This window comes from Gorilla gorilla, chromosome 17 (genome assembly GCF_029281585.2).
Source record: "Gorilla gorilla gorilla isolate KB3781 chromosome 17, NHGRI_mGorGor1-v2.1_pri, whole genome shotgun sequence".
NCBI classification, from domain to species: domain Eukaryota; kingdom Metazoa; phylum Chordata; class Mammalia; order Primates; family Hominidae; genus Gorilla; species Gorilla gorilla.
The window spans coordinates 77949671-77965628 of NC_073241.2; the positions used below are offsets into that span (position 1 = coordinate 77949671).

Below are 15958 nucleotides of genomic sequence, written 5' to 3' on the forward strand. Positions count from 1 at the left end.
GTAGTAGCCAAGATGCCAACCTGCAGGCCAGGAGGGAGATTTACGTGCCCATCAACTGCCTTCAAGGTGAATCACCATTTTCCTGGAAGATGCTTTGCACTTCTAGGTTTGGCCATGACCTTCTCTACATAGTTGCTCTCTCTCTCAATCTGTCCATCCATGTTTCTTACTCTCTAAGGGCCTTACGGGCCTCGGATCCTAGGACGGTAAATCATTCTTGACATCCTAATCTTGATTCAGTCTTTCAGCCACAGAGGCAGTAGGGGCGTGCTTCCTCCTGTTACAAAGTGGCATCTCCTCAATCAGTTGGCAGGAATCCAAGCTGGCCCTCCTGTGTGCCTGGCTTGGCCACTGTGGGGGCACAAAGAGAAAGAGGCAGTCCAGTGGAGAAGATTACAGTCTACTTGGGGAAGGTCTAACATTCATGTAAGAGAGCAGTGACCAAGAGGTGATCCACTGAAGCTGAATTTATAGGCGCCAGAGAACATTGGGTATTTAACAGATCAGGGATTAGGGAAGACACGTGTGGAGAAGGAGAGGCTTCAGGTCACTGGGCTGAAGGAGGAAAATGAACTGCATGCTGAGTGAGGTCTGCAATAGGTGCTTTGGAAGCAAGAGTTTTGTTTGCATGTATGATTTTTTTTTATCTTTGCTTTCGATGTTATTTTTGGCTGCTATCCCCAATGATAATTACACTCGAGGCCCAGGAGGGGGTTGTGAACAAGCCGGTCAACATCTCGGGAGGCAGGGGCTGTCCCCTTGGGGGTTGTGTGATAGAAGGTGAGTCTCTCTAGCTGACCTGGAGTTTCAGAGTTGCACTTGGAGCAAGCAGGGCCCCAGGAGTTGGAATGGGGAGGATGTGAGGCAACTCGAAGAAAAGGGAGAGAGGATGATCCTAGAACATTAGGGGCCACCTGCTTGGAGGACTGGCAGCCATGCTGTAATTGATTAGTGATATCTGCCGCTGGCAGGAGAAGGGATGGTAGCAGCACGCATGCCAGTCAGAAGGAGCCCATCTACAGGGCATGGTATTTCATTCTGGGATCTCTTTATTTAAATATGAAGAATCTGAAGTCCAGACTGGTGAAGTGACTTTGCCGAGGTCACACAGTTTACTGAGGCAAAAAGAAAACGCATGTTTAAAGAAGATGGTGAAAATCTCTTGCAGTGTATGTCAGGAGCACTGAGCTTCCAGCTCTGGGGGACCCAGGGGGTCCCTGCCATCAAGGGCCCGCTATCTCCTGTGGGAGAGAGGTCACTACAGGAAATAGAAGTGAGAACTGCAAGAGGCCGGCTCTGCTACTGTAAGTCACCCACACAGATAGCAAGTTCAGGGCAGAGCGAGGTGACTGCAGTTTGGGAGGCCAGAGGTGCTTCCTGGCTGAGCCAATCTTTGACAGATGGGGCACATTTGGAGAGGGCAAGAGGGGAGCAAGGCCCAGTTGACAGGCCATGGTCAGGAGCAAAGGGGATTACGGGGATGGGACAGGAAAGGCATGGGGAGAAGCACCCAGGGCCATGGCGGCCCTGAATAAATGTGGCTGATCTGCTAGAAAGGATTGTGCAAGCTCTCAGGGCATCCTGGAATGAGGAAGTTTCAAGTTACTTAGACCTGCAGGCTGCAGGCTGTTGGTGCCCAGAGAGAGGGACCAGTCTTCATGTTATCAATGAGACCCAGGAAGGCTGAGGGACTTGCCCAGAGTCAGACAGCCCAGGTGGTTCTCCCCAGACAGTCCTCTTGTCCCTTCGACTCCATAAGCCCTCCACCTCTCCTCCAGGCTCTCATTACCTCCTGCCTCCTGTCTGTGGCAGCTGGAGTGCCTGACCCCTTCTGCTTGGAGGCTGGACTGTCCAGCCTTTCCGGTTTTTGTGCCCTCTCCTTCTAGTTAATCAAAGCTGCTCGCTCTCTGTCTGTCTCTCTCTGGAAAGTAGATTGGTTTCCTCTTCCAGTTACTATCTGAGTTCTTTCACTATACATTCGTTAGTTTGCCTGTTCCTGAACATAATTGGTTCTCTTTTGCATCTGGGTTCTTTTGTTCCCTGTATGCTTGTGATATTTATTCATATTGTTGCATGTTATTTTACTTTGTGCTCACTGCGGTGTGATACTCCAATATGTGAACATACCACGGTTTATTTATTGAATCAGCTGATGACAGGCATGTGGGTGGTCTCCAGTTTGGAGCTGTAATGGCGGATGCTGCTGTATACGCTTTCTGTACATGTCTTTTGGTGAGCATCGGGCACATTTCTCTGTGTTTATACCTGGGAGTGAATTTCTGGGTCATACGGCGTGCACACGTTCAGCTCAGGTGGATGTGGAAGTATTGTTTTAAAGAGTGTGACGTTGGAAACCAGATTGCAGGGGTAAGAAGGGCTGGAGGGCATCAGGTGCGGTCAGGGGTTGGAGAATTTGCCAGGGAGCTCACCAGCCAGAGAGCAGAGAAACCAAATCATAGAAGCTGCATTGAGTAAAGAGGTTTCTGTCTCTGGGGTGGGTCACATAGGGAACACTGGAGGATCGGCTCGACTCAGAGAAATCCAGTTGCTGGTGTAGCCTTGGTCGGTGGGGGCTTCTAGGGAGTAGGACTGAACCGTGAAGGAAGGCAGCCTCCATGGGCTCCCCAGTGGGCCTGGCTCTGCAGAGCCCCTCCCTGGGGAGAAGCCTCAGCCATCAGGCTGGCAGTGGTGATGGTGGCTCTGGGTGGTACAGAGCACTTGTTGGGTGTGGAGGCTTTGAGGAGAGAGCCATGGGCCTGGGGCAGCAGGGGCCTGGACCCTTCTGTATACATCTATAAAACCTCAGTGAAACGAGGGCCCATGCCTGGGGGGAGGCCAGGAGACCCCCAGGCAGTCCCCTGACTCTGACTGGGTGCACCAGCCACCATACTCACTTGGGGGCTCACTCCAGCCCCCCAGCCCCTCAGGCCCTGGCCCCGTGTTCTCAGCATCCTGGCCAAGCAATTAATGTCAGCCCTTTCACCCCCATCTCTTCCAGAATGGCAGCAAAGACAACTCTCTGGACATGCTGGGCACGGACATCTGGGCGGCCAACACCTTCGATTCCTTCAGGTAACCTCCTCCTCCTCCTTCCCTGTGGTGTGAGGTCCAGCCGGGGAAACTGGCTTCCTTGGGGGCCGAATGAATGCTGATGGTTCATGAGCAAGAGGCAGAGAGAAGCAGAGTAGGGGGTGTAGGAAGGAAGGGGTGGAAAGAAGGCCGGAGAGAGGAGGCGGTGAGTGTCAACAGGAGACAGTGGAGGCATGGGGAGGGCCCCCGGGATGGGGCTGCAGAGGCTGGGCCCCGCTTCCCACTAGCCTGCCTCATCTACCTCACGGTGGCCGGGTCGTCACTTTGAGCTGCTTGTCAGAGGCTGGAGACCGGCATTTGGCCCCTTGCTCTCCCTGGCCTTCCTCAAATGGAAACAAACTCAGGTGTTGCAGAGGCCGCTGTGCAATGGGCATCAGGCCCACACTTGTTTCATAAGCATGCACTTTCCCACGGCAGGGTGAGGAAGGTGAGGGGTGGCACCTGGGGCTCCATTCTGAGTGGGGCCCCCCGCCTGGCCCCTGGCGGCCCCTTTCTGCGGATCTGCTCTGCCACGTTCAGCCTGGCCCCCTGGTTCCGTCAGTAACTGGGCTGTTGCCCTCTTGCCTCCGTTTCTCACCCTCCCTCGCCCTCTAGTGGTGCCACCTGGGACCTGCAGCCGGAAAAGCTGGACTTCACCCAGTTCCACCGCAAAGTCCGACACACGCCCAAGCAGCCCCTGCCACACATCGACCGCGAAGGGTAAGGGGTGCCGGGGCTCTTACCCAGGGTGGGGTGGGGCAGGGGACGGGAGTGGCCTTTGCCTCCACAGGGAGGCTGCTCTGCTGCACAGGGGACTCAGGTGGCTGATGCCCCGGGATGCTCTTCTTATGCGGCCCAGAGCTGCAGGCTCACTGGCTTCTCCTGGAATCCCTCCATTTCCCTCTGCCCAGCCCCCTCTAGCCATGCCATCCCCACCTGCTCCTGATGACCCACAGTGGCCCTGCTTGTCAGTAATCCAGTCCAGCGCAGCAGAATCACCTGGGCGGTGGCACAGAGGACAGGCCCACCCCAGAGTCTGTGATTCCGTAGGTGTGGACTGAGGCTGTGTGTTTCTAACAAGTTCCCCAGCGGGTGCCGATGCTGGTCCAGGGACCACACTTGGGGAGCAGCTGGTGTCATGCCTGATTTTACACCGGCTTTTCTCACCCTCTATGACTTTGTGTGGCAGGGTTGCCTTCCCTTTTCAAAAGTGGTGTCACAGCCTGGGCTGACCTCAGGACAGGAATGTGACTCCAGCGAGACACAGAGGTGTGGGACAAATGGCTGCTCCTTCTTTTATAGTTTTATATAATTTTTAATGAGGCAGAATTCCCATACTATAAAATTAACCATTATAAAGTGTTCAATCCACTGGCATTTAGTATGCTAGCCCTGTTGTGCAACTACCATGTCTATCTAGTTCTGAAACCTTCTCATCATCCCAATATAAAACCCCGTACCAACTAGGCAATCATTCCCCATCCCATCACCACCCCCAGCCCCTGGCAACCACCGATCTGCTTTCTGTTTCTATTAATTAATCTATTTTGCATACTTACAGAAACAGTCATATGTGACCTCTTGGGCCTGGCTTCTTTCCCTTGGCATAATGTTTTTGAGGTTCATTCATTATAGCATGTATCAGAACTTTATTCCTTTTCATGGCTGAATACTATTCCATTGTATGGATATACCACAATTTGTTTACCCATGCATCTATCAATTCTTACTTGAGTCATCTCCACCTTTTGGCTATTGTCAAAAATACTGCTGTATCTGTTTGAGTCCTTGCTTGTAATTACTTGGGTGTATACCTGGGGTGGAATTGCTGGGTTGTATGGTAATTCTGTTGAACTCTTTGAGGAGCTGTCAAACTGTGTTCCATAGCAGCTGAATATTCTGCATTCATACCAGCAATGTATGAGATTCCAATTTCTCCACATCCCCACCAGCACTTGTGCTTTTTCTTCTTTCTTGGTTTTTGTTTGTTTGTGTTTTATTATGATACTGATGACCCTTACTTTTCCTTCCAGCCCTCCCCTGCTCACTCTTGTCTCCCTTTCACTTCAGATCTAAGTATTAGTGACTTTACTGGACACTATCCTGCATCTCACATGTCTTCCTGCTGCTATATTTGTCCCACCCAACCTCTCCTCTTGGCAACATTGGTCCCATCATAGTGTAATGAGCAACAACCCGCGGAAAGAAATGGGGTCATTCCTACCTTAGAGATGAGGAAAATAACACTCAGAGAAGCAAAGTAACTTGCCTGAATAACAGAGCCTGCATTTAAGGCCAGGCCTTCTGACACCATCCAACCCCTAGTTCACCACATCAGGGTATTCTTAACCTCCTTAAAATTTTCTGCAAATTTGTATGTGTGCATGCACACGTGTGTGTTGCTGGGGAGAGGCCCATCACTTGCATCCAACTCTCCCAGGAGACACCAGCCTCTCACATGCCTCTTTTTCATTGCTCTCCCTGTTGTGGGTCCCATTTCTCTTTGGGTGAAGAGGGAGAGATGGCTTTGCGCATGGAGGCACTGGTTAAGATGGAGCATAGGAGAGACACAGCCGCAAGGCTCCCGACCCTACCTTACCCCATCCACCCTGCTCACTGCCTGCTCAGCCCACTCATTCAGTTGCAGGGAGGCCATGCTCCTTCCAGGCTGCTGAGCTGCACAGGGCTGGGCCTCCACACCTCTGTGCTTAGGAAGGATGGCCTTACCTACCTTTCTCAGCGGGTCAGCTTCAGGAAGGGGTTGTGAGCAAAGGTGATGCTTGCCTGGTGTCCTGTTGCAACAGTGTAGTGGAGCTTGGGTATGCCACAGGAATAGGAGCAGGATTTTGCTTTTCTCAAGTTCAGTGTAGCCAGTCTGTCACTAGACCTGCTGGGTCCCTGCATGGTGCTGGGTACCAGGAAAGTAGACACATACACATACACACACAAACACACACACACGAGTATACAATACAGTCCCTGCCCAGAAGGACTGTTTATTCTACTGGGAAAAGGAAATATGAACCTATTCATGATGGAGACTGTGTAGGGGAAGAAAGACTAGACTATGCGGTGTAGACAAACAGACTAGACTATGCAGTGTAGACATATAGACACCATAAAGACATATATAGACAGGTATAAAGTGTGATGCCTGGTGCAGGGTTAAATAAAGTCAATGCAAAAGGGGTTAGAAAGGAGAGCACTTTACAGGTTGAACCATCTGGGAAAGGCTTCAGGAGGGAGACTTCCCTGGGCAGCTCCAGTCTCTCCTGTGTGCCCCGGGAGCACATAGCTGGTGAAGTCAGTGGGGACACTGAGGCCTGGGGAGATCGAAGTGATGGTGCTGCCTTATTGACTACAGGTGCCCAATGGGGCCTGCATGTTGAAGGCAAGCTTGCCAAAGTGTCTCACCAGTCCCCAGAGATGAACTAAATTCCTAGCAAAAAAGCGATGAATAACTATGAAGGAGAGGAATTCCCCTTATGCCGAGGGACTTTGTCTCTTCTGAAGCCAGAGTAACCAGCCACACCTGTGTCACCAGCTGTGGGCCTGAATTCCTCGGCCTGTCTCACTTTCTCACCAGGAGCCTCCAGATTTGCTGAGAGTCACCTGGGGTCTCCCATGGATATCTGGCTCACTAGCCAAAGCCTGTCACTCCCAGTTTCCCAGGGAGTCTGAGTGCAGTGTCTGTGGCCACCTCATGGTCAGACCAGGAACTGTGTCCACCTTAGAGTCCTGCTGTAGTGGGGACACACTCCATGCGCCAGCCACTGCAGCCTCCCTGGGATGCAGGTACCACTCAGTTGCCAAGGCTCCCTGCAGCCTGTGTTTCCATGGAGGGACAGAAATCCGAGAAGGCTGTTGCCTTGGAAACCCTGTTGGCAGCAGTGACTCAGCTGGTCTGTAGCCACCTTCAGCCCTCCAAACCTGCAGGCCTCCGGGGAGATCTGAGCCCTGACGAGGGCAGGCCTCGTGGGACAGCAGCCCTCCCTGCAGGCCTCCACCTGCCCACCCCCGGGGCGCTGAGGTGAGAACAGAAGGCTGTGTTTGGAGTGTGCTAGGCTGGTGCCCAGCGTGTGCTTGGAGCTCAGCGCATGCGAGAGAGTCCTGAGGTGTGTTTTACCCACAGGAGACGCTGGGGAGGTGGTGTCAGCCATTCTAGTCTAGCCAAGTCTCCAGTGCCCTCCTCCCCTATGGCCCAGGCGGGTGCAGAACACAGAAGACTACACGCAGTTGGTGCTTTCACAGGCCAGCCTGTCTGCACCAGGCAGATTGATGAGTTAAGAGATGTTTGGATGTTCCGGGCCTTTCTCCACCTGCTCAACTGTAGCCCCAGCACATCACAGTTGTGGGGACAGCCGGGGGCCAGGGGAAACTTTTTCTCTTTTCCTTCATGCCTGTTATACCTTGCACACCATTCCCCACCCCAGCTCCACCATGCCCCTTGCCTACCTCTTGCACCCTGACCCCTAACATGCTCTAGCCACAGCAAACTGGCACCACACATGCTCCTAACTCCAGGCCTTTGCCTGGGCCATGTCTGCCTGGGACATCCTCCCAAATTCCCTGTGCTTGGCCAGCTCACCTCTCGCCCCTCGCCCAAGACAGTTCTAGACGCTGCTCCTTGGGGTTCCTGCAACGATCCCTTGTCCCTGACGGGGCACTGGCTGCTGTACTGTGGGGGGTGATTATCCCACCAGACACCGAGAGGGCCAGTTGTGTGCACTGTTTACACCTGGGTCCCAGACCCTGTCCAGAGCCGGGCACAGAAGCGTTTGGTGAATGGAGAAATGAGCCATCAAATGGGGCTTGGGTTAGCCCCTTGTTCTCTTCCACCCAGGCCTTTGCTGGTGTTTGCAGCTAGTTTCTCCTCCTCTGGGTTCCAGGGCGCCTCTGGCCATAGGACTTTTATGACGCTGATCTCGTGCTGCCACCTAATGGTGCTCAGGCACCCACCCCTGTTAGAGGAGTTTAGGATTTGTTCTAAGAGCCATCCACTGTCTGAGGGCAGGAACCAAAACTGATTTTTTTTTGTTCACAAGGCCCAAAACAGAAGAGATGCTTGGTAAATGTTTAAACAATGAACTAGTTACTCTGAAATGTGAGATTCGCATGAACTCTGCAGCTGGAAAATAACCCAACTCATGGGACATCTCTCACCATTCCTCAGTCAATACCAGTAATAATAGTAACTGACAATACTTACTATGCACCGGCCATGCTCCAGCCCCTGTTCTAAGTGTTTGCCTCATTTATTTAAAACTCGCCACCACCCAGAGAGGGAGGAGCTGTTACCATCTTCTCTTCAATAGATGAAGCAACTAGGAGACCCAGAAATTGAGTAATTTGCATGAGGCTGGGTTGGCTCCAGAATCTGTGTCCTTAATTAATCACCCTCCTGCCTCTTTGCCCAAACAACAGCAACAATATTAGTGGTAATGAAAGTAGTCATAGTAGTAGCAATATATTTACTTCATTATTTATTTTATTATAATTTTGTTATTATTACCAGTATTTACCATTAAACATATGTGTGTATGTTTAAGATATATTTAATGGTAAATACAGATAATAATACATACACAAGAAATATACACACACACATTAATAAACAAACAAGCTGAACATTTATGTATATATATATATAAGCTAGACTATATATGTGTGTATATATATGTACCGTTTACTGTGGGCTGTCACAGTTCTAAGCATCCAAGCACTCCAGATACATTCATTAATTTAATCCTCCAGCCACCTTAAGATGTTAGACACTATTATCCTCATTTCACAAATGAGGAAACTCATTTGATGAAATGAGTACAGAGAGGTTAAACAACTTGTACAGGGTCCCCAGTTGGTAAGGGATGCAGCGGGGATTCAAACCCTGGGAGTCTGGTTTCGGAATCTGCACCCTTAAGTATGCCAAAGATTCAGACCTCTGGCCAGGGAGTTGGGGCCAGCCTCTCTGGCCCGAGGGCACGCCCACTCACAGAGGACATGAAGACAAAGCATAGACTATCTGAGTGGGCTTGCTGGACTGACCCAGAGTCAAGCCAAAAAGGAAGGAAGCCCTATTGGGTTTTCTGCTAGCCCCTGCCAGCCTATGTGACCTTGAGAAAGTTGCTTGGTGTCTCTGTCCACTGATCTTCTGTTCAGTGTAATGGGGCAAGGTGGATGGGCTCTGACAGGAGTTGTGATGAGTAAGGAGCTTAGCTTCTCTGCCTGGAAGGAGCAAGGGGAACTCTGGTTCCTCTCCCACCTCCCTCCAGGTTGGCTGTTGCATTATGGGAGGACCCCCTGCCACAAACACACCGCGTCTCTAGGGCTGTTTCCTCTAGGTGGGACAGCCCCTGCAGGGCTTGAGGGTGGGCAGCACCAGGTATCTGCTGACTGTCCCTCCTCTCCTGCTGGCCGGATGGGACAGGAGGCATGAATGAGCCATCTTTCCAATGCCTTTCTGTCTTTTCTGGTCCAGGTGTGGCAAAGGGAAGCTGGAAGATGGGGATGGCATCAACCTGAATGACATCGAGAAGGTCCTTCCAGCCTGGCAGGTAGGTGCAGGGGCAGGCTCTCTAACAGCCCACCCCCACCCCTGGAGTCCTCCTGATCCTCTTCCTGGACAGGACCTAACCGAAGCACTCCTTCTGGCCGCTTGTTCCAGCAAGGAGTGTAACCGCCTGTATGGTAGTAATAGGCAGGGCTGGCTACCTGCCATTCTCCAGGGTGTCCCATTGTGATAGTGTGTGTGACAGCCTACTCGGTGATGCTGCAGGCCCTGCTGGCAGGCCTGATGTGCCCTAGAGATGAAATAGACCATGCCCTGGCAACTCAGTGAACTTGGAAGTTTTTGTCCCTTGGCCTGAAACCTCTCTGCAGGTGAAGTGTCCTGTGGTGTGTTCAGGTGGGACTGGCAGGCCTGGAAGAGATTCTAATGTGGCTGGGGCTGTCTTTAGGCTTTTGAACAGTGGACTTGCCCTGCTGGCCTCCAGGTGTCTGCTATGCTTGCTCTTTTTTTTATTGATTGGGCCTCTTTCCTGGAATCAGGCCAGGTTCCAGGACAAAGAGGATTCACTCAGTGAATCCAGGTCTCTAGATACTTATAGTGCTGGACTTTTGGTGGAAACAGCAGGAGTCTAGCTGCTCTCAGGAGTGCGACTGGGCCTGCTGCAGGGGTGTAAAAGCAGTGGACCTTCCACAGTGACTGAGTCTGCCACTGCCAGTGACCATGACCTACCACCACACTCCACTGTGCCACCCTTCCCTTCTCTCCTGATTCTTCTCCTGCTATTTTACCTATATCCATTCATCTCTTCCTGGTGCCTTTGCCATTTTGTTTCTTCTCTGTTCATGCCTTGGGCCTATCAATGAGAGACAATAGAGCATACAGTTAAGACCTCATCTATTTGATTATGATGTGCCTTGGTGTGGTGGTTTTCTTCATGTTTCTCCCACTTGGGATTTATTGAGTTTCTTGGATCTGTAGGTTTATAGTTTCATCAAATTTGGAAAATTTTCAGCCACTATTCCTCCTACTTTCCCTCAACCCTGGGGTTCCAATTGTATGTATTCTATGCTTCTTCATCTTTTCCCATGGCTCACCAAAGCTCTGCCTGATTTTTTAAAGTCTTTCTTTACTCTCTGTGTTTCATTTTGGATAGTTTTTATTGCTATTTCTTCAAGTTCACTAATATTTTATTCCAGTGTCAAATCTACTGTTAATCCCATTCAGTATATTTTTCATTTCAGATATTGTAGTTTTTATCTCTCGAAGGTCACTGTGGGCTTTTTAAATAAATAAATAAGTAAATAAATAAATATATATATATCTTCTCTTCCTCATGCTTTCTTTTCTGGAGCATATAGAACCTATTCCCAATAGCTGTTTTAAGTCCTTCTCTACTAATTCTGTCATCCATATAATCTCTGAGTCTATTTCTATTCATTGATTTTTCTCTTGGTTATGGGGCATACCTTTCTTTACATGCTTGGTAATTTGATGTTAAATGTCATATGTTAGAACCTTTACATTATTGGGTGCTATTTTTTTTGTATCACTTTAAATATTTTGGGTTTTGTTCTGGATCACAGTTAAGTTACATAAAAACAGTTTGATCCTTTCAAGACTTGCTTTTAGGCTTTGTTAGGGTGGGAAGACTTTAGTGTAGGGCAAATTTTGCTCCACTGCTGAATCAATACCCTTCTGAGATTGCCACCCAATGCTCTGTGTATTAGGAGGTGTTCCCCCCTGGCTGGAGAAACACAAACTATTTTCAGCCCTATGTGATCTCAGTGGATTGTTCTATCTGTTCCTTGCCTCAGAAGTTTCCTTACACATGGACAAATTAATACTCAGCCAAAGACTTGAGAGGCTAAGATTTCTGGATTTATCTCTGTATGTTGGTCTCTCCTCTTTAGTACTCTGCCTTGCAAATCAAATTGTCTTGGACTCCGTGGATTTTGAACCCTGTCATCTTAGCCCATTGAGACCACTGGGCCCTGGACTGCCCTCCCTGTGTTGCAGACTGGAAACTTTCCAGGCAATGAACCAGGGCACACATAGAGGACACCTCATTACAAAGAGAAATATGATGACTTTATTGTGCAGAAAGCTGGCAGGCCCCAACATGACCAGGTGATCAAGGGAACATCATTAGTGATGGGATGGGTGGACACTATGTCCCTCTGATGTGCCACACAGAAAACCCAACATCATTTCTTGGGTTTTCCTTCCAAGAAAGCATAGCCTGAGTCTGGTTTTTGGAAATCAGTATAAGGACCACTCTCTATAACTGCTTGGACACAAAAGACAGGGAAAGACTGAGGAAGTCTTCCAGATTGTAGGAGACTGAAGAGGCAAATGACTAAATACAACTTGTGTTCCTTGCTGAAATCCTGAACCAGAAGGAAATCCTGACCTTGCTGGGACAGTTGGAGAATGTGATTAAGTCTGTGGGTGGGACAGTAGTGTTGCTTTGATGTCAGTTTCCTGACTTGGAGGTGGTGTTGGTCAGGTGGGCGAGTGTGCTTGACTTTGAGAAATACACACTATGATGTTTGAGGGATATGGGCCTGGTGTCTGCAGCGTCTCCTCAAATGGTTTAGAAAGAGATTGATGATGACGGTTTGTAGACACAGAGGGAGAGAAAGGGCAAACATGCGGAGGTGTTAACAGTTGGGGAATCTGAGTGAGGGGGACATGGATGTTCTTTGTACAGTTCTTGCACTTTCCTATAAATTTGACAGGAAAAAGAATCAATCAGTAGGGCCGAGGCTGTGATGTATAAGTCACAGGCAGAGTATCAGCTCACGAAACACCCTTTGGGCTGGATCTATATTAAATTATCACTGCTAATGGAAAGCCAGCCTTGACGCAAGAGAAAAAAGGGTAAGGTACTCGAAGTGACCACCTTATCACTCCATTTCTAAATGCCAAGAGCATTCATCATTGATAGAAGAAGTACATTTGAGAGACCCCGATCTAGGTGAGAAACCAGATGCCCCCTGCACGAGGCGGGGTGTTGACCACTCGGTACCCTTTGAGCCAGAAGCTTGGGAGTCATGGCTGGAAAAGTAACAGATCTGACACTTTGTGTTGTTTGGTGACTGTTTCTTCACTCCTCTAGGGTACAAAATGGAGGACCTTTGGTTCCTGCTCAGACGAGAAAGGAGAGCTGGGCTGCTGGCTGGGTGGGAGGTTGGCGGTCAAGGGCTTGGTGTCTGGACCCAGGCATAGTCCCCATGGAATCCCAGCCCTGCCATTGGTTAGCCCAGGAGTCTTGGGCTAGCTACTTACTCGCACTCTGCCTCAGTTTCCTCCTCTGTAAGATGAGGGAAATAACCATACCTACTTTATGGGGCGTTTGGGAAGATCAAGCACATTCCTTCACTTGAGGTGCTGAGGATGATGCCCAGCGCACAGTGGGTGCTGTGTTGGTCTCTGCTGTAATTATTCCCGGGACTCAACACTGCCAGTGAAGCCCCACCTTCTGAGGGTGGACCAGGCTATGGGGGCCCCCTCTGTTAAGAAGAGGGAGGAGGGGGTGATTTCCTGCTCCTACCCCCAGGTGAGTTGTTTCTTGGTGAAGAGGGCATTTCTGCTGGGCAAAAGCTCAGATGATGAACCTTGGCTCATAGGTTACCAAGGCCCTGGTTGATTCTTCTCCTATGCGGCCTGACAGGCAGTGGAGACAGATTGGACTAGAGGTCAGAAGAATCCACTTCTGGACGTCTGCCAGAGCCGTGTGTGTGACCTCTCCTCTGTGGGCCTCAGTTTACTCATCAGCATAATGACACAGTTTTATTAGATCAGAGGTTTGCAAACTGTGAAGCCCTCAGGATTCTTCTGGGTTGCCCCTGGGTGCTACTGGGGGGAATAGGGAGGCGGAAGCAGCCAGTTCTAGGGGCCCCCACTTGGGCCCACCCAGAACTGTTTGGCTGGTGCCTCTAAATCAGGATTCTAACATGGTTTCATGTGAAGAAACAATTCTACTACTAAACAAACTTTGAACATCATCAGACCAAGGTCCTCTGAGGTTTCACATTCTAGAGTTTTCTTTTTTTTCTCAAGGGACGGTAAATCAGTGAGAATTCTGGGCTCTCCAGGGCCCACATGTGATGCTAAGCTCTTAGGGGCGGCTGGTAGTGGAGGCCTTCACCCACCGTCTCCACTGTCAGGCTGGAGCAGAAGGGCTTGGATATTCGTGTGCGCGCACACACACTCTTACACACCATCTATCACACACATGTACACACACACGTACACACACCACACACATCAAACATACACATTACATATCATACACCTACACATACACACTGCACATACCACACACCACACATGTACATACACACATATACACATCACACACATCCCTTCACACCCTATACATACATACATACACTACACATGCACACACATACATCACACACATATACACCCATATATACACAGCACACACACACACACACCCCACGTTTCCATGACACACACTTTGGATGTGCTTTGCCCTCAGTGAACTATCAGCAGATGAATCTGAGGCCACGGTGCTGGAGCTCAGCTGCATGTCGGAACTGCCTGGGAAGTGCTGAAATCTACACTGTCTGCCCACTGTGTTCCTCATTTACTGTTGTGTAACAAATTGCTCAAAACTTAGTGGCTTAAAACAACAAAGAGTTATGATCCACACACTTTCTGGGAGCAGCTTAGCTGGTGGTTCAGGCTCAAGGTCTCTCATGAGTTTGCAGTCAAGCTGATGACCAGGGATGCCGCCATCAGAAGGCACACCTGGGCTGGAAGACCCCCTCCTGTGTCTGAAGGCAGGAGGCTTCAGTTCCTCCCTGGCTGGGGACAGGAGGCCTGGGTTCCTCCCTGGCTTCCTTGCCACGATATCTGCATAAGCTGCTTGAGTGCCCTCAGAATATGGCAGCTGTCTTTCCCCGAAGCACGTGGTGACGGGGGGAGAGAGAGAGAAGACTCCATCGCAGAAGTCACACTCGTTTATAGCCTGATCTCAGAAGTGACAGAGCTTCACACTGCCATTTGCTGTATGTCATTTGCACAGACCAACCCTGGTACAATATGGGAAGGGCCTACACAGAGGTGCGGATCCCCAAAGGCAGGAATCATGGGGGGCTCCTGGAGGCTGGAGAACACCCTCACTGAATCACACCTAGGAATCCATTTCTTTCTTTTTTTCTTTTCTTTCTTTCTTTCTTTCTTTCTTTCTTTCTTTCTTTCTTTCTTTCTTTCTTTCTTTCTTTCTCCCTTCCTTCCCTCCTTCCTTCCTTCCTTCCTTCCTTCCTTCCTTCCTTCCTTCCTTTTTTTTTTGGAGTCTCTCTCTGGCACCCAGGCTGGAGTGCAGTGGCACAATCTTGGATCATTGCAACCTCCACCTCCCAGGTACAAGCGATTCTCGTGCGTCAGCCTCCCAAGTAGCTGGGCCACAGGTGCCCACCACCATGCCCAGCTAATTTTTGTATTTTTAGTAGAGATGGGGTTTCACCATCTTGGCCAGGCTGGTCTCGAACTCCTGACCTCAAGTGATCTGCCCACCTCAGCCTCCCAAAGTGTTGGGATTACAGGCATGAGCCACTGTGTCCAGCTAGAATCTGCATTTTTAAAGCATTGTAGGAAATTCTGATTATCAGCAAGAGTTGAAAACTTAAAGTCCTGGCTGATAATGCTCCTGGCTTGACTGCTCCTTGGAGTATCTGCAATTCACATGGGTACCCTTAGGACAAGGTAGACAGGCTTCTTGATCCCCAAACACAGACTTTTGGTGTTTGAGGAATTTGCGGTCCTGTGAGAGCACAATGGGATGACTTATCTGAGTTTTCCTAGTGTTCTTCAAAGCCCCTCATAAATAGGGCTGGCTGGTTCACTCGTCTGGCCTTGGGTCCTGAGGGTCAGCTGGCCTAGCTATTAGCATATGTGGTGGGGACAACTCTTAATAGTATGGACGTGTCCAATGCAATGTGGGATATTTAGGACTCCTGGCCTCTGCCACTGAATGGCAGTCACTGGAGAGGGGCAGGCATAGTGACCACCAAAAACACTCTCCTACTTCCAGATTCACCTAGGAGATATTGTGCATCCAGCTGAAGACCCCCAAATGGGAGGGAAAGCCCACCTCTAGCCTGAGGACCTCCAGCCCTCCTATGGGAGTCTTGAGGCTGTACAGAGATAGGCGGGCTTCCTAGAGACTTTCTTAGACAAAAATCAGGGCTGGCCTCCCCTCCCTACCTGGAGGCAAGAAGGAAAGAGGGTGACAAAGGGAGATTGGCCTGAAGCCCATTGCCTACCTGCCCTCCACTTCGGCACCCCAGAAGAAGAGGGGCATAAAAATCCTACCAGCTGTGTCCCCAGCATCTTCTCAACCCACAGAGG

At 50.0% G+C, this 15958-nt stretch overlaps 1 protein-coding gene and 1 non-coding gene across 18 annotated transcripts in view; both read left to right on the top strand.

Moving 5' to 3' along the window:
• The window catches only part of CTIF (cap binding complex dependent translation initiation factor), a 326114-nt gene that overhangs the window by 121990 nt on the left and 188166 nt on the right, over window positions 1–15958 (top strand). For all 17 annotated transcript variants that reach the window (XM_055368763.2, XM_063699211.1, XM_055368767.2 and 14 more), the window contains 3 exons: window positions 2999–3072; window positions 3685–3789; window positions 9548–9623. In XM_055368763.2, the coding sequence (XP_055224738.1) occupies window positions 2999–3072; window positions 3685–3789; window positions 9548–9623 (255 nt within the window). The remainder of the gene's footprint in view (window positions 1–2998; window positions 3073–3684; window positions 3790–9547; window positions 9624–15958) is intronic.
• On the top strand, window positions 9461–9572 carry MIR4743 (microRNA mir-4743). The gene has a single exon (NR_106468.1). It is a non-coding gene; the product is annotated as a microRNA mir-4743 (primary transcript).